At 32.5% G+C, this 22,369-nt stretch overlaps 1 protein-coding gene across 1 annotated transcript in view; it reads right to left on the bottom strand.

Moving 5' to 3' along the window:
• Positions 1 to 22,369, bottom strand: part of MYO3A (myosin IIIA) — a 259,420-nt gene that overhangs the window by 70,876 nt on the left and 166,175 nt on the right. Inside the window, exon 19 of the mRNA XM_074195073.1 lies at positions 8,842 to 8,995. Coding sequence (XP_074051174.1) covers positions 8,842 to 8,995 — 154 coding nt within the window. The remainder of the gene's footprint in view (positions 1 to 8,841; positions 8,996 to 22,369) is intronic.

Here is a 22,369-nt window from a genome sequence, read left to right as displayed (position 1 = left end):
ATAAAAATTCCAAAGACTATCATAGCCAAATTTCAGAATTCTCAAATAAAGGAGAAAATACTGCAGGTGGTCTAAAAGAAGTAATTTAAATACAAAGGAAGCCCAATCAGAATTACACAGGATTTAACAGCTTTAACATTAAAGAATTGGAGGTCTGGAATATGATATTTTTACCTTGGATTACAACCAAGAATTTACTACCTTGAAAAATTCAGCATATTCTGTCAGGGGAAAAGATGGATGTTTAGTGAAATAGAGGACTTCGAAAATTTCCTGATAAAAAGACCACAACTGAATAGAGAATTCAATTTTTGAATATAAGATTCAAGAGAACTGTAAAAAGGTAAATGGAAAGGAGACCAAAAAATATTATTCAAGAATATTAAATTGAATACAACCCTACAAGGGAAGATAACACTTTTAACTCTTGAGAATTGTAGTTCTCTTAGGATAGTTAAAGGATTGAATATAGTTGAAGGGATTGTACTTAGAGGATATGGCACTTGTCCTTTAATGAAGAAGACTAAAATGAAATCATTGTGTCACTGATCAGAGCAATATGAGTTCAGAATGCTCTATGTCAAATAGTCCAAATCAACACTAAATATTTCTTTTGAACTACTTTAATTCTGCCTTGCTCATAGAGCTCAGCACTTTCCCTCATGAGGTCACCCTATACTGTGTGATCCTGGGTCAGTGTCACTCATACTTTATAATTAATTTTGAAGTTGTTAAGAGAGTCCTTCAGAGTGTGCCAGTACTTAATTAAATCAGAAGTGACTTTACATTACTAGATGATTATTGGTTTGTAGTACCAAAGGGAAAGAGGGAGAGAAAGTACTTAGAAGAGCTGGACATGAAGAGATTAGGAAATGATCTTATCCAAAACCATACTTTAGTTAATGAGGGCTTAAGTACCATAGTGGGGTGCTAAAGGGACAGTGGGAAAGATTGGACCAGATATTTTGGTTGGGGAGGGTTGTAGGACTGTGATTGGAGTACTATAGAGATGGAAGAGAAAGTATACTTAGAGGGACTGGACAGGAAAACATATAAAGAAATATGCTTTGCTTGATTCTTCGGCCCCATTTGGAGGAAGTATGCATGGGGGGATATGCTACAAATTGTTCATGAAATGATTTGGCTTGACATGATGTTTTGACTCATGAATATTGTGTGTCCATGGAGGGTACTTGAAAAGGGGTAAAGTATAAAGTGTTTATGATTTGATGTGATTCATGACTCTTGAAAAGTGTATTTCTAGTAAGACAGAAGAGGGGAGGGTACTTAGTGATTCTGAGGCAATGCTGCTTATCAATCAATCAATCTTTGAGGATAGTACTTTTATCAGGTCAGATAAAAGGAGTATATTTTGACAAAGGGGATATAAATACAAGACATGGTGACAACAATGAAAACAAAAAAGAAGGCTAGGCATTAGTGGATAAATAACAGAGAAGCACAAAGAGGGGTAAACACTGAGTAAATCCTATTCAATAGATTTGGCCCAGAGAAGAAATAATATACATTCCCAATTAGGTTTAACAATCTATCCCTCCCTACAGGGAAGTGGTGGTGGTGGGCAGTGAAAGAGAAAGAAAAGGTGAAGGTATAAACTTAAAGTTTATTAAGGATATTTAACTTAAATTTAAAATTTAAAAAAAAGTTAAAGGTGAAAGGGAGCAAAACATAGGATGAGGGATAAGAGGAAAGGAAAGAGAAAAGTACAAATGGGGAGAGAAAATATGGAGAAAAAGACAGAATTAATAATCTTAATCATAAATGTGAATGGGATGAAATCTATAAAGTGGACAGTACATTGGATTAAAAACCATAATCCTACAATATGTTGTTTACAAGAACATTTGGAAGCAGAGAGATACACACAGGGTAAAGGTGAAAGGTAGGAGCAAAATATATTATGCTTCAGCCTAAGTAAAAATATCAGGTGTAGTGATCCTGATTTCAGATAAAGTAAATGCAAAAATAGATCTCATGAAAAGGGATAAGACAGGAAACTACATCTTCTTAAAAGGTACCATAAACAATGTAATTATATCTTTAAACACATATACACCTAGTGGTATAGCATCCAAATTTTTAGAGGAGAAGCTGAATGAATTCAAGGAGATATATAAGCAAAACTATAATAATGGGGAAACCTCAACTTCGCTTGCTCAGAATTAGATAACTCTAACCACAAAATAAACAAGAAAGAAGTTAAAAAATTAAATGGAATCTTAGAAAACTTAGATATCATAGACTTCTGGAGAAAACTGAAGAGGGGATAGAAAAGAATATACCTTTTTCTCTGCCATACGTGGCACCTATACCAAAATTGATCATGAATTAGGGCATAAAAATCTTACAAAGAAATGCAGAAAGGCAGAAATAATAAATGCATACTTTTCAGATCATGATACAATAAAAACTACATGTAATAAAGGACCATGGAAAGATAAACCAAATATTAATTGGAAATTAAATAATGTAATTTTAAAGAACAAATGGATCATACAACAAATCATAGAAATAATCAATCATTTCATACAAGAAAATAACAATGAGATATCATACCAAAATTTATGGGATGCCACCAAAGAAGTTTTGAGGGGAAATTTTATATCTCTAAATGCTTATATGAAAAAAATAGAGAAAGAGATCAGTGAATTGGGAATAAACTAAAAAAGCTAGAAAAAGACTAAATTAATGAACCCCAATTAAATACTAAATTAGAAATTCTGAAAATTAAAGGAGAGATTAATGAAATTGAAAGCAAGAAAACTATTGTTCTAAAAAATAAAATCAAGTGTTGATTTTATTAAAAAACAATAAAATAGGGGTGGCTAGGTGGCATAGTCGATAGAGCACTGGCCTTGGAGTCAAGAGTGCCTGAGTTCAAATCTGGCCTCAGACACTTAATAATTACCTAGCTGTGTGGCCTTGGGCAAGCCACTTAACCCCATTGCCTTGCAAAAACTAAAAAAACCACAAAAAACCCCAATAAAATAGATTAACCTTTGGTTATTTTGATTAAAAAAATAAAGAAGAAAACCTAATTATCAGTATCAGAAATTAAAATTGTGAATTCACCCCCATAAGGAGGAAATTAAAGAGGTAATTTGGAGCTATTTTGTCCAACTTTATGCCAATAATAAAATAAATGAAATGTATGACTATTTACAAAAATATAACCTACCCAGATTAACCAGAGGAAATAAAATACTTAGACAACCCCATTACAGAAAAAGAAATTGAAGAAACCATCAATAAATCACTAAGCAAAAGTCTCCAAGTCCAGATGAATTTATAAGTGAATTCTACCAACATTTAAGGAACAATTAATTACAATTTTACATAAACTATTTTAAAAAATAAGAGAAGAACGAGTTCTACTAAATTCCTTTTATGACACCAATATGGTGCTGATACCTAAACTGGGAAGAACTAAAACAGTAAAAGAAAATTATAGACTAATCTCCCTAAAGACCATTGATGCACAAAACTTAAATAAAATTTTAGAGGAGATTACATGAAGTTATTCCTTGGATAATATACCATGATCAGGTAGGATATATACCAGGTAGACTGGGATGGTTCAATATCAGGAAAATACTCAACATAACTGAACATATCAATAATGATATGATAATCCCAATAAGCCTAAAAGGACTTTGACAAAGGACAATGTTTATTCCTATTTAAAAAAAAACTTGGGAGTATAGGAATAAATGAAGTTTTCCTTAAAATGATAACCAGTATATATCTAAAACCGCCAACAAATATTATATGTAATGGGGATAAAATTGGAGCATTTCCAATTAGATCAGGGGTGAAACAAAGATGTCCGTTATCATCATTGCTATTCAATATTGTATTAGAAATGTTAGCTTTAGCAATTATAGAAAAAAGATTGACAATGAGGAAGCAAATCTTTCACTATTTGCAGATGATATGTTGGTATACTTAGGGAACTCAAGAAAATCATCGTTTTTGCTTTTCTTCCTCTGAATGGGGATAATATAGTTCATAACTAGTCAAATACAGTTGTAATAGCTATTTGGATGAATGTTGAAAAACTTCCATAACATGTAATTGGAAAAATGAAATAAGAAACAAATTGATAAAAAAATTGATAAAAAAGAAAAAGAAAAAAAAAGTTAATGAGAGGAAAAAAAAACCCCTAGATTTTAACCATGTAGAATGTAAGTGGAATATAAGTCTACCCCAACATCACTTATCTGACATCATTAAAGAAATCCATGATGTTTTTTGAGAAGATAACTAAAGCTTTTCCATTTCAACACTGAAATTAAAAAGAAATCACATTTGGTGGAATGCTTTCAAAATTTATTTCACACTTCACCTACCTATTAAGCAGAGTATGCCAAATGTACTTTAATCATTTCTTAATGTCCCAGGGTTTTCATTTTGAAAATGTCTGATTATATTGTGGTATATGTGATATCAAAATGCTTTCATTGGGCCACGGACTTGTATAAGGTTGTTTGAATCTACTCTAAATGACCCAAGGTTATTATAGAATATGTTTTTTTTAATTTCTTTTCTTCTATGTATCTTTTTATCAAAATGTCTGGTATAAAGGTAGACATTTAATAAATATTTATTGACTGCTACCAGTGTCATCTTTCACTCAGTTATCAATTTCCTGAATTTTTGACTTCTTTCAGTGCTCTATCCCTTTGCTTATTGCTTCTAATTTTGGATTAGATAAGTTCTCAGGACCTAGGAAAGTTCTACTTGAAAGCAGCCATGGCACTCCCATGGCAGGGGAAGGTGGAGGAGGTAAAGCAAAGATAGAGAAATATAGGCAGTAACTCAGAAGAATTCTCCCAACATTCTCCTCCAACCAACTTAAAAATAACATTGAATTCTGAAGTGGAAGAACCAACAAAAGGTCAAGGTGAGAAATTTTTCAAGTCCATGACAGTTTAGAAAGTCTAGGAGGTAGGCAGAAGTAGTCTGTGACACTGGGGCATGCAGCAGCAGCAGCAGCAGCAGCAGCAGTAGCAGCAGCAGCAGCAGCAGCAACACCACCAAGTAAGGATCTTGGAGGTAGTAATATAACATCAATAATAGCTTCAGGATATGACAATTGGTCAGAAAGAGATTATATAAGGTTCCTTTGCTGACACTACTAAGTGCAGGATCTGCCAGTGTCTGGCAACTCCATTACCCATATGCAGCTTTGGGATGAAGTTCATACGGGTAGAGAGGAGTGCTTGTGGTTGGGTGTAGGGGAGAGGGGCCCTGGTCACCATTCTAGGCCAGAGTGGAATACTAGTGCTTGAACTACATAAAATTGGATATTCCTAATGAAAGATCAGAGTGCAGACTAGGAAAACAGTGACTATAATACTTTAATGTGTTACAGGGAAGATTAAAAATTAAATTTATAAGACAGCAACATGAAAACAGTTATAACCAAGTCATAAGAAAATACAGTTTGGATCCAAATCCAACAAGAATTTCTTAGACATTAAAGAAAGAGATTACAGTGGCAGAAGAAAAATTGGGGACAGAAATGAAAGTGATTAAAGAAAATTGAAAAAAAAAGAAAACATTGGTAAAAGAAGCACAAAAATTTGAAGAAAATAATTATCTTAAGAAACAAAAATTATACTAATGGAAAAAGATGAAAATTACTGAAGAAAAGAACTCCTTAAAAATCTGAATAGACCAAATGGAAAAATGTCAAATGCTCACTGAAGAAAATTATTCCTTAAAAAATTAGAAATTAAGAAATAATAACACAAAATCAAAAGAACGTAAAGCAAAGAAGAAAATGTGAACTATACAAGTAGAAAAACAACCAATTTGGAAATTAGATCAGAGAGATAATTTATAAATTATTAGACTACCTGAAAGGCATGATTACAAAATGAATCTAGAAATCTTATATCAAGGAATTATAAAGGAAAACTACCCTATTATCTTAAATTCAGAGAGTTAGAGGGGGCAGCCTGGTGACAGTGGATACAGCACTTGCCATGAAGTCAGGAGAACCTGAGATCAAATTTGACCTCAGACACATAATAATTACCTAGCTGTGTGACCCTGGGCAAGTCACTTAACCCCATTGCCTTGTAAAAAACCTAAATAAATAAATATATACATAAATAAATAAATTCACACAGTAGAATAGAATTGAAAGAACTCACTGGATATAAAATTCCCAGAAATATTATAGTTAAAATTCAGGTCAAGGAGGAAAATATTGCAAACAGCCAGAAAGAAACCATGTCAATACTTTAAAGTTATAGTTAGGATCATATAAGATTTAGCATCTTCCAATTAAAGGAGCAGGAAAGCTTGGGATATGATATTTCAGAGGGCAAAGGAGCTAGGATTAAAAATCAAGAATTACCTGCTCAGAAAAACTGAGTATAATCCTTCATGGGAAGAAATGGACCTTTTCTTTAAATTAGGGACTTTCAAGCTTCTTGATTAAAAGGGTAGAATTGTATAGAAAACTTGATTTCAAATAATACAAGATTTAAGAGAAGCATAAAAAAGTGAACAGGAAAGAGAAATTGTAAAACATTTAACAAGATTGAATTGTTTATAATCCTATATAGGAAGATGATTCATGTAACTCTTAAAAACTTTCACTATTAGGGCAGTTAGAAGAATTCTACAAAGATGACATGAGTGTAAGTCTGTTATGTTGGGATGATCTAAAAAAAATGAGTGAAAAATCAGAATATACTAGAAGAAGGGGGAAGGGAGAAAAAGAATGGGAAAAATTATCTCACATAAAAGAGACACCCAAGGAAAAGATTTTGTAAGAGAAAGTAACACAAATACACACGCACACACATACTTGGGTATAGAAATCTATCTTACCCTATAGGGAAGTAAGGGGGAGGGGATAAAAGATAAAAGAAAGGGAGATATGATAATTTGGAGAACAGATGGGTAGAAGCCATTGTCAGAAGCAAAACAGACTTTTGAGGAGAGAGAGAGAGAGAGAGAGAGAGAGAGAGAGAGAGAGAAGAAGAAGAAGAAGAAGAAGAAGAAGAAGAAGAAGAAGAAGAAGAAGAAGAAGAAGAAGAAGAAGAAGAAGAAGAAGAAAACACATATGATGGAGAGACATATATAGTTAGGAATCATAACTGAGTATGTGAATGGAATGAATTCACCCAAAAAAGTAGATGTAGATGGCAGACTAGATTAGAAACCAGAGCCCAACAGTATATTGTTAACAAGAAACACATTAAATAGAAAGATACACACAGAGTTAAAATAAGATGCAGGAGCAGAATATATTATGATTCATCTGAAGTAAAAAAGAGTAGAGTAGAAATCATGATTTTAGACAAAGCAAAAATAAGCCCAATTAAAAGAGATAATTTGGTAAATACATTTTGCTAAAAGATACCATAGACAGCATAGTATTAAAAATATTTAGAGCAGGTTTCTGTGATAAAGTCTTCATTTCTCAAGAAAATGGGGCACTAAGTTAAATTTATAAAAGTAAAAACCATTTCCCAATGAATAAATGGTCAAAGGATATTAAAAGACAGTTTTGAGAAGAAATCAACATTAACTTTGGTCACATAAAAATGCTCTAAAGCACTATTGGTAATAGAAATGGAAATTAAGACTGGGTTTCCACCTCACACTTGTTAGAAATGACAAATGCTAGAGGGGATATGGGAAAATAGGGACATTAATTCACTACTAATCAAAGCTATCAATAGTCACATGAAAAATGTATTTAATTTCTTATGATTAGAGAAATGCACATTAAAATAATTTACACCTAACAGAGTGTGAACTTAATGTAGCAAAATAAGAAAATGCTAAAATGCTGGAGGGGATATGGGAAAATAGGGATACTAATGCATTGTTGGTAAAGTTATAAACTGATTCAACAATTCTGGAGAATAATTCAGAACTATGTTCAAAGGGCTATAAAACTATATATATATATATATTCTTTGACCTAGCAATACCAGCACTATGTCTAGATCATCAAAGAAAATGGAAAAGGATCCATTTGTCAGAAATATTTAGAGTAACTCATCTTGTGAAAAAAAATTGAAAATTGAGGATATGCCACTCAATTGGGAAATGGTCGAACTAGTTGTGGTGCCTGATTAAGATGAAATACTATAGTGTTAAAAGAAACGGTGAGAAGGATGACTTCAGCAGAACCTGGGAATAATTATATAAACTGATTCAAAATAAGGTGAGCTGTTCCAGGAGGTCATTACACACAAGAACAGGAATATTGTAATGATCCACTGTGAAATATTTAGCTATTCTTATCAAGACCTTGATCCAACACAATTCTGAAGAATTCATAATGAAAAATGCTATTCACTTTCAGAGAGAGAGAGAGAGAGAGAGAGAGAGAGAGAGAATTTATCAACTCGAATACAAATTAAAGTTTTAATTTTCTCACTTTATTTTCCTTGCTTATTTGTAATATAGTTAATCTGCAAAAATGTTTGTATGATTTCACATGTATAATTGATACATTGCTTGCCTTCTCAGTAGCTAGCATGGGTAAGAGTGAGGTTAAGAACTAAAAATTAAAGGACAAAAGGAAAACATTAAAAAACCAAATAAAAACATTAAAAAAAGTGGCCACGGCCATGATTAAAGTACATTGACCTTGTATCAGCTATCTTCTTGTTTCCAGAATGAATGAGATTGTTAGAAATCTCATTGTTGGAAAAGTATAGAATTAGTGGCTTAATTGTAACATAGGGTCATAATATTTTAGAATTAGAATGCATTTTAGAGGGATATACTGTTGAAAGGAAAGGGGTTTTAATCTGATTAAAAGTTCACTGTGCAAAATTCACTTACCAACAAGGGTCTGATCAGTGGCTCTAGGGAATCGACTCTCTTCATCAAGTAGAGAGAGTAAACCCATTGGTTTCTCCAGAAACATATCTAAGATAGGCCGATTGTCTTCATATTCAATAACTCTAGCATCAACCTCTTCATTTAGATATTCATTCTGTAATAGGTAGATACATAGAAAAAAATCATTTAGTTACTTTCTCTTGGAAAATTATTTTTAGCCACTTAATTAGTGGATAAGAGAATACTCAATAGTCATTTTTTTTTAAAATTCCATGTGTTCCTATTATAATAAAATTCCTTTTCTATACAATATTTGTAATCTAACAGCATCATTTTATTTTCCCCCACAGTGCTAGCAGCTTTCTTTAGATAGAATGTTTAATACAGTAATAAATGGAAGTCTAATTTTTATGCAAAGAAATACAGATATCTCAAAGTCTTTTAGAATGAAGATGAGGCATGACAATGCTTAAATGCTTCATAAACTATACTCCAAGAATTTATAGAATTTTCTTCTGATCAGGGATAAAGAAGGTTTCATCAAAATTAAATCCATTATCCAAACATGAAATGTCATTTGACATCTCCAGAAATAGTTATTTTCATAAATTTTCAATCAAGAAGGTGACAGCTGCAATGTGAATTTCATTAATGACAATATTAGAATCATCATGCCCCAAACTCAACTTGAATCATTTCCTGCAAACCTGCTCAACTTTCTGATCTCTTTATTTTCAAAGCATTTATTCAGTAACCTTTTTTAAAGCATGTGAAGTCAATGAGCTTGATTTTGAACTCTAACCTTCAAATTGCTATTTGTATGACCTTTATTTGTCACTTAACCTGTCTGGGTCTCAATTTTAATCATCTGTAAAATAAAGGCAATTAGACCAGATAGACTCAAAGTCTCTTCAAGCTCTAAATTCTATGAAAATTAAATTTGTTTTTGATTTTTTTCTCTCCAACTCCCATATCCAACCAGTCATGATATATAATTGTTTTTACCTCTGAAATAATGCTTAGACTTAACCCCTCCTCTTTGAGCTCATTGTTATTATCCTTAGGTCTTCATTATTACTCACCAGAAATATTTAAGTAGCTTCCTTACTGGGTTTCTTGCCTCTGATAATTGTTCCTTTCCATCCCATATTACATATAATGCTATTAGATATACAAAGTTGTGTTTACATCACTCTTCTGTTCAGAATAGTTTCCTGGTTTTCTAGTCTCTTTCTATTCTATTCTATTTCTACCCAACTCCACAACTTGGCATTCAGACCTTTCTAGCCTCATTGTATACTACTACCCGTCTGTAAAATACTATAGCCTATCAATGCTTAACAAGTGTCTCCCCATTGCTATCTGGGTGACCAACAATTTTGGGTCATTAGAGACCACTGACATTGTATTTCATGATTTGTAGCCTTATGGTACCATCGGATTACTATGAGTATTAAATTTGTGTGTGTGTGTGCCAGCAAAAAAGAAAAGAATCATTTTTTCCCCAAATGCCATCCAATTTACTTACTTTCTCTAATAAAAGTCTAAGCTCTGTTCATCTGAAGTGCTTATTCAAAATAAATAACCTAAAAGTGGAATTCTGGAGTTCAGAGGTGGTTAAGAGTATTTCTGGCTACAATTATCAGAGAAGGCTTTATGGAGGAAGTAACAATTGAGCTGGGCCAGAAAGGATGAATAGAATTTCAATAAGTCTTAAAGGGATGTGTGTGTGTGTGTGTGTGTTTATGTGTGTGTATATATGTTTGTGTGTGTATGTATGTGCATTACAGGCAAAAAAAAAGTTGTAAGATTAAAGACATGGTGGTAGAAAAACCCCAGGATATACTTGTGAAATCCTGAATTCTATAATTTGATTATGAGGGTATTGGAACAACAAGTGGTGGTGGAAAATGAGTGAACCACACTGACTCTATCTTATAACTCAATTCTGGAGCTAGCTTGTGTTCCTTTCAAATCAATTATCTTGTGAGAAAATGATTCAATTTTAGAAACTACAAGAAAACTTTATAACATTGTTTGAACTTTGAATGGGAAGCTGTGTTTACCTCTACCTGCTGCTTAGAGTCACTTAACTATGAATCTAGGCTACGCTAACCAGAAACCAAGTCAGACCCAAGGACTGCTGCAAGGAATTTCCTTACAATTATGCATCTCAGCCAATCAATGACTTTGAAAAACTTGCCCTCTGCTAGTCAATCAGTTATTGTTTTCATGTTCCATTGATTGAATATAGGCATGAGGGAAGAGGGGCACCTTTTTTGATTTTAGCGAATTTCACCTGTTCACTTTATCCCTCCCAACTTGAAAAGTTTCTAATCTTTCCTCTAATTAGAAATCAAGTTTCCTAATTTTATATCCTGGTTCATTATTTTCTTTCAATTAATTGGTCTTATTTGATCAATTATTTTTAATATATAAAAATCTGTCTCCCTTTGTATATAGGATTCAGTGTCAAAATTGAGGAGACCTGAGCAATGGATTTTTTTGGAACTTGGTATATTTTGCTCAATAAATTGATATATTTGGAAACTTGAACATTTGTATCCTCTGTCTTTCATCTTTTACCTGCTATGTTTGGAGTCACAGGATAAGGGATTTAGAATTGGAAGAGACAATCAAGGTTATGTAGTGCAACTTCCTCATTTTATAAATGAGAAAACTAACTAAGCTCGAGAGGTGAAGTGGTCGGCCCAAAATCACATCGGTACTTAGTGGCAGAGCTAGAATGGGAATCCATGTCTTCGGATGTCAAATATAACAGTTCTTCTGCTATAACAGGATATTTTCCCATTATGATTACAATAGACAATAATAAAAGCTTATCTTTAAAGACAGAATGAGGCATCTCATTTTTTTGAGAAACTCCGGGGGACAAAAACATCTCACTTAAATAATTAAACACCTAATAATGATAGCTAGCATTCAGATAGAAATTTGAGATTTGTATAAAGCTTTACAAATGATTTCATTTTATCCTCACAACAACTGTGAGCTATTGGTGCTAAGATTATCCCTACTTACAGATAAAGAAACTGAGGCTGAAGGAGATTGAGTCCAGAGCTCTACCCTGTGTATCTTGTAGTTGCCTTTATCTGTTGTCTGATACTTCATTGTATTATTAGGGTGACACTGTGATCTCAAAGGCTATCCTTATGGATCACAAGCTTTACCAAATCATACTTAGTTTTAGCAAGTTGGAAAGGTTTCAAGAGCTGGGATGATGATAAAGTTTTTCAGTAAATAGTCAGCAAACATATTAAACACCTACTATATTGACAAGCTCTGTCCTGGGTGCTGGGGGTAGAAAAGAAGGCACAAAACCAATGAATATTCTCAAAGTGTTCTGCATCCAAGAGTTATAGTCAGAGAGGCTCATTATCAGAGGTTGAACAACAGAGAATGCATATTTTTTGGTCATAGCAACTAGCAAAGACTTTTGACTAAATAGAAGGGACTACCACCTGCATCGCACTGATGGAGCAAATACCCACACTGAGAAAATTACAAGTCCCTAAAGTGCTGAAGTAAGCTGTAGCCATTGTAAGAGCAAAAATAAGCAGAGTCCTTTGTCACTTCTTAAGAAGTACATAATAGACAATTCTGTTTACTAGGCACAAAAATTGGACCCTAAGCTTTATAAATTATAAAGCTTCTTCCTCTTCAAGGTTACCTTGGCAGACTTCTGCAGGCTTATGGTTTTTACTATTAGACAGGCCATGATGACAGCATATTACAGTTTAAATGGCAACAGAAAAGTTCAAAAGTGGTTTTTGTATATGACTTCCATTGAAACCACTGAAGGTTAAGGTCCAAACAAAAGCATTTGTCATTTCTATTTGCTTGTGTCAAATCCTACTAAAGTGCTTATGTGATAGGTCACATAGGGCAGAGATGAGTAACTTGAAACATCATAGGCTTCACTTCAAAATACTTGTTATTTGGGTTGACTCAATGCTGACAGAAAAGCAAAAAAGGACTATTATCAAGAATTTTCAAAACATGACTAGGGAAAAAGAGAGAATAACACTTGTATTTTAATACCTACAATAAGAAAACATTAGCAATGGAGATCCTTTAGTTCAAGCTTATTTAATCATATGAAGAATGGAGGCTTAGAGACAAAGACCATATTTGATTTTTGGTCTTGAAAAATGTTTGGAATTTCAATAGGTATAGATGGTAAAGATGGTGATTATGGTGATTTGGGGTGGCGGTGAAGCAGAGATGAAATTTATTTCAGGCAGAGGAAGCATTAGCAATAGCACTGAGGTTGGAATGTTGTAATTGTTTAAGAATAGCATTTGCCCTGGCTATGTTCTGAGGAAGGAGTGTGCTGGTAATGATGGAAATTAGGTTTGGTCCAGTAAATGGAGAAACTCAAAAGGTAGACTAAGACGGATGAATTTAATTCAGTAAATACTGGAAAAATATTGAGTCTTTATGAGCGACAGAATGACATGACTGGATTTGCCATTTATGAGGACTAATATCTCTGAAGTAGGGGAAAACGGACATACTGAAAAAAGAAACACTATTTCACTTTTGCAACATAACGATTCTTTCTGACTGGTAAAAACAGAAAAATCTTGAGAGCTGAAGTAGGTTAGTTATCACATTCTTCTCTTGGTGACTAAATAAGAAGAAGATATAGGAAAATAAAGAAGAAGATATAGGAAAGTCCAAAAGAGTGCACAAAAGGAAGAACTTTTCATAGAGATGGGGAAAATAGGAGGGTGGTGGGTAACACATTCATTTGAAAAAAAAGCTAGAAAAAGACCAAAGTAAAAAATCACCAGTTAGACACCAAACTGGAAAAATAAAAGGAGAAATTAATAAAATTAATAAAACCATTGAACTAATAAAGAAAACTAAGAGCAAGTTTTGTGAAAAAAATTAAAAAAGATAAACCATGGTTAATTTGATTTAAAAAAGAAGAAAGATAAATTACTGTATCAAAAATGAAAAGAATGAATTTACCACCAATCAATATGAAATTCAATCATTATTTTGCTCAATTTATTTATCAATAAATCTGATTATCTAAGTGAAATGGATAAATATTTACAAAAATATTAATTCCTTATATTTACACAAGTATTACCCTAAGGAAAAATTTCCCAGGACCAGATGAATTCATAAGAGAATTCTACCAAATATTTAAGGACTAAATAAATTCAACAAATTATTTAGAAAAATATTCAACAAAGGATGCCAATCAAATTCTTTTTATGACACAAATATGGTGCTGATCCCCAAAACAGGAAGAACAAAAATAGTGAAAGAAAAACTATAAACCAAATTTCCCTAACAAATACTGAAGGAAAATGTTTACATAAAATACTGGCAATGAGATTACAACAATACATCAAAATGCCTAGACCTTATTACCAGGTGGGATTTATATCAGAAATTAAGGACTAGTTCAATATTAGGAAAATTATTAGCATAATTGTCCACATAAGTAACAAAAACATAACAGTCTGATGATTATCTCAATAGATTCAGAAAAAGCTTTTGACAACATACAATATACATTCCTATTAAAAATACTAGAAAGTATAGGAATAGATAGAACTTTCCTTCTAATGATAAGTATCTAAAACCACCAAGAAAACATTATCTTTAATTGGACAAGTTAGAAGCCTTCCCAATAATATAGGGAGAAGCCTTACTATCACTTTTATTTAACACTGTTCTAGAAATGTTAGCTATTGAAATAAAAGAAGAAAACAAAATTGAAGGAATTAGAAGAGGCAATGAGGAAACAAAACTATCACTCTTTTCAGATGATACAATGGTAAACAAAGAATCCTAAAGAATAAACCAAAAAAATTCACTGAAATAATTTACAACTTCAAGATTGAAGATTATTAAATAAAGCTATAAAATACTTTAGATTTTCATTATATTAACAGCAAAATGCAGCAGAAAGAGATAGAAAGAGAAATTCAGTTTAAAATAACTACATGAGTCTACCTGACAAGACAAAATTCAGGAGTAATATGAACACATACTTTTCATACAGATAAAGTCAGATCAAAACAATTGGCGAAATATGAATTGTTCATGGGTAGGTCAAGTCAGTATAGTAAAAATAGCAATTCTGCCTAAATTAATTTAATTATTTAATGCTATTCCAATCAAACCATCCAGAATTATTTTATAGTGCTAGAAGAAATAATGACAATATTCATCTGGAATATTACAGGTGAAGAATATCAAGTTAATTAATAAAAATGTGAAGGAAGGTGGCCTAGCCATATTAGATTTTAAGCTATATTATAAAGTGCAATCATCAAAAAAATCAGGCTAAGAAATAGAATGGTGAATCAGTGGAACAGATCATGCCACCTACCCCTCTATTGCTCAACAAAATAGAACTTGAAACCTCTTATGCAACAGCAGAAGGAGGTGAGAACAAAGAGAGAAATAAAGTCAGACATAAGTTGCTGGGTATATGAGAAAAAGAGTGAAAGTTAAAAAACTAAAGGAGAAAGTCTGTACAATATTAGATTCTGAAGGAATAAACTGATTAATGAAGCTATTAAAGACAGAAGCTAAAATGATTAAATTTTCTTGTTACATATACACATTAAACAAGTATTAAACAATAAACATGAACTAAAAATTCCCAATTAAAGAAAATATCTCCCAGACCATAGAATCACAAAATTAGAACTGAAAGGAACCCTAATGTAGACAAGTCCAATTCCCTCTTTATTGAGACAAACTGAGACTCAGAGATCTTAAGTGATATGCTAAAGATCCCACAGACTCAAGAGCTATGAATTCAGACCATGTTTACTGACTCAAAACTCAATGCTCTTTCTAATGCATAAAATTGCCAGATCATGGAACAGTATTTAGGAATTTCAAAATGCTTTCAATAGAGAAACAGAGAAAATCAATAATGTCTTTTAAAAGCAGATGTTGAAAAAGAAATTAGGTTGGAAATCAGAGTTTTTAAAGACAAAGTAAGATGAGAGAAAAGAATTTATATACATAATGTAGAATCTCTCCCAAAAATGTAGAGGCTCTGATAAAGAAATTAACAAAATTGGAACTCAAAAACACAAAAGTGGAAGAATTTGGTAGAAGAAAAGTAAATTTCAAGGATACATGCATTTTATTTTTTATTAAAGATTTTATTTCAGTTTTACAATTTCCCCCCAATATTACTTCCCCCCCGAAAGCAATCTGTCAGTCTTTACTTTATTTCCAGAAACATTCATTTTAAACAAATGAAAGATACTGGTGTAGAAGATAGGATGCAGGAAATAACTTAAGGATCAAAAGTCAGAAACACATGATAAATTATCTAATTAGTTTGCTTTCTTTAAACAACAGGTAAAATTGCAATACCTTTGAAAGTTCAAAGATGATAATTTCTAATAATCAATTTTATAGAAACCTGAAGTATTATATTTTCTAAATTTATTTTAGAAATCTAAATGACTTTTCCAATGTCACAAAAGCATTAAGGGTCAGAGTCAGAATTAAAACAGATCTTTCAGTCTCAAATTCAATGTTCTCTTCAATAATATCATGTCTAAGAATGCTAGGTTTTTTTTTTTAGGTTTTTGCAAGGCAAATGGGGTTTAAGTGGCTTTCCCAAGGCCGCACAGCTAGGTAATTATTAAGTGTCTGAGGCTGGATTTGAACCCAGGTACTCCTGACTCCAGGGCTGGTGCTTTATCCACTGTGACACCTAGCTGCCCAGAATGCTAGTTTCAATGGAAAAACACAATAAAATTTCACCTGCATTGTAAAGTACTTCAAGGTACAATATCCATGAAGAAACAATATTAACAAAAAAGTCATGAATTCTTCTTTGGATGATGATTTTCTTATTTGTTTTACTCTTTTCTATGAGTTATTTTAAATTTTCAATGTCACATTTTAGGATAAAATACTAAAGCCATTCTTTAGGAGAGACATCTAATTCTATTATCTGCATTTGAGCATGCAAAGCTGTTTTCTTGTCAATGTACAGTGGATCAGAGCCAGAAACAAACTTCTCTTATTTTTCCTAAGAACTACTTACACAGAATGACTTTTACATGATCTATCTTATGTTGGTATAACATTTATGTTGGTATAACATATAGTGAGCCCATAGTTTAAGAAGATTCTAACCATGTAAAGAATTTCAGTGGCTGCCCTTTCTGAGTTCTTGGATCATAGAGAGTAGATGAAGCAATGTTAAGATTCATCACCATTTCAGACACGAACATATTTCTATTTTTGGTTTTAAATTGAACACAACCTTTTAATGATTTAATTCCTCCTTTGCTGTCCTATTTCTTTCTGTAGAAGATTGGACTAATACTAAAGGATGAGTTTAATCATACAGTCAGTTCTATTATTTTGCTTGTTAGCAGAAAACATGCTTTATCATATGATGGTTTGGCTTGCTTCTTTAGAAATGCCTTGCATATTTAAGAATACATTATTGAGGGACAGGCAATTTATACTATGCATAGTAGGCAAAGCAATACGATATTCATTAAGCACTTGTTATGTGCCATGTGACAAGCACTGAGATTACAAATACAAGCAAAAAGAGACAAACCCTGCCATCAAGGAGCTTACACTCTAAAAGGGAACTGAAACGAGTTTGTGTGTATTTGTTTGTTTGTGTGTGTGTGTGTGTGTGTGTGTGTGTGTGTGTGTGTATGAAGATAGGATGAAGACATTTGTTCTGAGTATGAGGTGATGAAGTTCAGAAAGTCAGAAGAATATCTGGGAGGAGAATGAAGATTAATTTGTTTGGGTCCCTCAAAATGGAGACTTTAGTTGGAACTCGTGAATGGACGAAGGCTAGCAGAGAAGGGGGATATCTTCTGCTTACAACCTGGAAGAAATGGGATGCTAGGAACTAGGTATCCTTCCATGTTTCAGAAATATTTTATCTTCTATATTTTATATGGTTCTGTTTCCACTGTTGATACCTTTCATTATTGCTAATTTGTGCTATTTCTTTTTTCTTCATTTCTTCTTTTGAGTGTTCTGAATCTTCTCCCACATTTCTTAGGTATAACAATAAAAGATAGACCTATCATAGTCATTCCCAAATAATAAATGTTTTCCTTCCATGAGGTAGACTAATTATCTCAGCAGGTTGTGTCAAGTATGGCTCTTCTCAATTGTATCTGTATTTTATTTTGTTCTAAGAAACTACTAAAGTTTCTGGTAAAGTTATTTATTGTTTTTCTCATTCCTTTATCTAAGATATCCTGGTCTTAGTGCCATTATGGAAATTAGAGAATTTCAGAAGTATGGGGGGTTTTAGAATGATGGTCTCTGGTTAATGAAGTTATAATAATAGTAATTTGAGGAAACGTATTTAGGAATCAGAGTCTTTGGGTTGGGGGGCCTTCAGATGCCATTTAGAACAGAAGATAGGTAAGGACTATATCTTTTTCCCCTTTTTTATAGAATAATGAACATAGAGGCAACTTAATGAACACTTGTTAAATTGAATAAAAACCCCAAAGATTTTTAATTACTAAAGAATCTTGGTTCTTAATGTAATGTTCTTTTCAAATGATATTGTGCTCATCTGGTCTGTTCTACTAAAATATTTTCTTTTCTTCAACACATGGAAATATATCACTGAAAACTCTATATTTTAACTGATGAGACACTGGTCTATGTTGCCTAATAAAAGGACTGTCATTTAGTTTTTGTCCTGTTTCTGTGGTGGGTCTATGAACATCCTGAAAGTATGATTTTCTTCCCAGCGCCTCACACTTTACTGAATTCATAGGCATTCAATACCTGTTGATATGAAGAAGTTATATTGCCTTCCAATCCTGCTCAGGCACCTCAGAAGTTATGACTAATTAATGTAATTTTCTAGTGATAGTGATCCCATTGAAAGACATTCAGAAGAGCCCACTGAGATCAACTGAATACTTTGACTTTTAAAACATTGTTAAGGAGGCTGCATCTCCCAAGTAGGCTTAAAGTATTGCAATAATGGAGAATTCTAATTGGACAGTTAGTTGATTAGAAAATTTTAATTGATCTTACATGTACAATCTGCTTCTTTATAATCTTCACCTTTAGTTTTCCCCTCTGAAGTCAAGAACAAATCAATCTGCTTTCACAGAATAACCTTAAGATATTTGAAAACAATCATTATATTCTTCAAATGTCTTTTTTTCTCCTCCAGGCAAATATCCAGAGTTTCTTCATTTGGTCCTTATATGGCAATGTTTCTTGTTCTCTCTCTATTCTGATTAACCTTCTGGATATATCCAAGTTTTCAAAGTACTTTCTAAATTGTGATGGTGAGAATTCCTCAAGTAGGACAGAGTATTGCACGACAATCACCAACTTTATTCTGGAAACCAGTCCTCCATTAATCTAGCTTAAGATAATTGAATTTTTCTGATTTCCATTTTGTACTACTTTCTAAACTCTCAGATATATTTTTCTATTTCCTTTTATGACTAAAATGTATTTATTTTTTCATTATGTTTCCCTCCCAATTAAAAAGAAAAAAAGAACAACAAACTCCCTGTAACAAATATGATACTCAAGCATCAATTCCTATACTGATCAAGTTCAAAAATATTTGTTTCATTTTGTATCATTAGTCCCTACTCTCTTTATCAGGAAGTGAGTAGTATTCATCACCAGTTGGTGGCTCTAGAAACAGCTGATCATTGCATTAATTAGTGAACTTCAGTCTTTCAAAGTTATTTGAATTTCCAGTGTTACTATGGAAAATATTTTCTGGTTTCAGTTCATTTTGCTATTTGTAAAACTAATATTTTTCTAATTCATCCACAGGGATATGATTTTTTTTCAAATATCATGCTAATTTATACTATTACCAGAATATTTCACAAGAATAGAAAGTGCTTTGCAAACTTTAAATTTTAGGTAAAGTAGTAGAAAGAGTGATTGGAATGGAGTCAGAAAGAGCTGGATTCCAATGCTGTGACAGTTCTATGAACCTGGGGAAAGTCAACTAAACCTTTATATAGCTCAGGATAAAATGAGATAACTTGTTTTTAATTGGAGAATTTTATTTTGTTCTTTTTTCTGGAGCTTTTGGTTTCCTGCCTAATTCATTGATCTCTTCTTTCTGTAATTTATTCATATAAATTTTAGAGACACAAAATTTCCCCTAATAACTTATTGCTTTGGCTAAATCTCACAAATTTTGGTAGCTGTCTCATTGTTATCATTTTCTTGGATGAAATCTTTGATTATTTCTATGACTTCTTGATTGATCAGCTTATTCTTTAATATTAGGTAATTTAGCTTTTGCTTAACTTTTAGCTTATTTTTATGGTCTATTAAATGAAATTTTTATTGTGTCATGATCTGAAAAGAAAACATTTACTATTTCTGTATTTTTTCAGAAATGTCCTAAACATGATCGATTTTTGTGAAGGTGCCTTGTGTTGCAGAAGGAAAATGTATATTTCATTCTATCCTTATTCAAATTTTCTCCAGAGGTCTATCATCTCCAAATTTTCTAAAATTCTATTCACCTCCTTAGTTTCCTTCTCTTTTTAATTTTATGGTTAGATTTCTCTAATTCTTAGAGAGGGAGTTTGAGGTCTCCCACTAATATGGCTTTGCTGTCTATATATTTCTGTAAGCCCTTTAAGTTTCTCCTCTATGAATTTGAATGCCAAACCACTTAGTGCTTTTTTTTGGTTTAATATTGATACTACTTCATTAGGAAGTCATAATTTCCTTTTTAATTTGAACTATTTTTGTTTTTCCTTTGTTCCAGATAAAGATTGCTATTCCTAATTATATATTTTTTTACTTCAGCTGATGCATAATATGTTCTTCTCTAACCTTTTACATTTACTCTGTAACATTCTGCTTCTTGTTTCCTGTAAATGATATATTGTAAGATTCTGGTTTTTTAATCTATTCAACTATCCACTTCTATTTTATGGGAGAATTCATTCTGTTCATACCCACATTGATCTTTATCCTTTCTTTTCCCAATTGAACTTTTCTCTCTCCTTTTCTCTTATTTTTCCTCAACAGTGTTTTGCTTTTGACTACTGCCTTCCTCAATTTATTCTCCTTTTTATCAATCCACCTCCTCTTCTTTTTAGGATTTTTCAAGGCAATGGGGTTAAGTGGCTTGCCTGAGGCCACACAGCTAGATAATTATTAAGTATCTGAGGCTGGATTTGAACTTGACTCTTGACTCCAGAGTAGGTGTTCTATCCACTGTGCCACCTAGCTTCCCCCAATCCACCTCCCTTTTCTTTTACAATTCCCATTTTATTCATTTTTATGTTTTACTTTTCCTCCCTTTTATCACCCCCTTCTTCCTTTTTCTTTCCCCTTTTCTACTTCTGCTTCTCTTTAGGGGAGGAAAAATTTCTAAACCCAGCTGGGAATATATATTATTTCATCTTTGAGCCAAATATGTTGAGATAGATTTACTTAGTGTTCACACCTTCCTTTCTTTCCCTCTACCATAATAGATCCTTTGTGTCTCTTTATATGGTATTATTTGTTCTCTGATTCCCCTGCCTTCTTATTAAAGCATAATCCTTTTTTCTTTTCCAATGTTCTAATACTTCTATAGCTGTCTTGTATCCACTCTATCAAAATATATGCATTTCAGCTGTCCTGATAGAAGTACAGATCTCAAGAGCCATTAGTATCCTTATATCATAATCAATTTATACTGACATCCTCTTTTCAAGAACAATCCCTCCAACTGTACCTATGTGTGTATGTATGTATATATGAGTGTGTGTGTGTGTGTGTGTGTGTGTAGAGAGAGAGCTGAGTTTGATCACATCAAAATCAATTTATAGCCCCACCCCTTTTCCAAGTACCCTTCCTTTCACTGTCCCAATAGGACTACAATTCTTAAGAGCCAAAAGTTTGATCACATCATAGTTATTTCAAAACAAGTATCCTTCTTTCTGTTGACCCAATTGAAATACAATTCTCAAGAATTACAAGTATTATCTTCTCATGTAGGGATATATCCCTAATACATCCATAATAAGAAATTCATTCTTATTAATTAATATTTCCCCCTTCTATTTACCTTTTTATCCATCTCCTGAGTCTTAGAAATGAAAATCCAATATTCTATTCACTTCTTATCTTTTATCAGATATGTTTGAAAGTCCTTTATTTCACTGAAAACCATCTTCCCCTGTAAAGAGTATGCTGAATTTTGCAGGAAACTTGATTCTTGGTTGTAATCCAAGCTCCTTTGTCCTCCAGAATATCATATTCCAAACCCTCTGATTCTTTAATTTTGAAGTTGATAAATTCAATGTAATCCTGACTATGGTTCCCTGGTATTTAAACTGCTTGTTTTGGGCTGCTTTAGCTGAGAATTCTGAAATTTGTCTAAAATATTCCTTGGAGTTTTTATTTTGGATCTCTTTCTGGGACTGATCAATGGATGCTTTCAAGGGCCATTTTATCTTCTTTTTTAAGGATATTATCAAAGTTTTACATGATAATTTCCTGAATGATATTGTCCAGGCTCTCT

Source organism: Macrotis lagotis, chromosome 7 (genome assembly GCF_037893015.1).
Source record: "Macrotis lagotis isolate mMagLag1 chromosome 7, bilby.v1.9.chrom.fasta, whole genome shotgun sequence".
Taxonomy (NCBI): domain Eukaryota; kingdom Metazoa; phylum Chordata; class Mammalia; order Peramelemorphia; family Peramelidae; genus Macrotis; species Macrotis lagotis.
The sequence above is the reverse complement of the archived record's forward strand: the minus strand, read 5'-3'. Positions and strand labels throughout refer to the sequence as shown.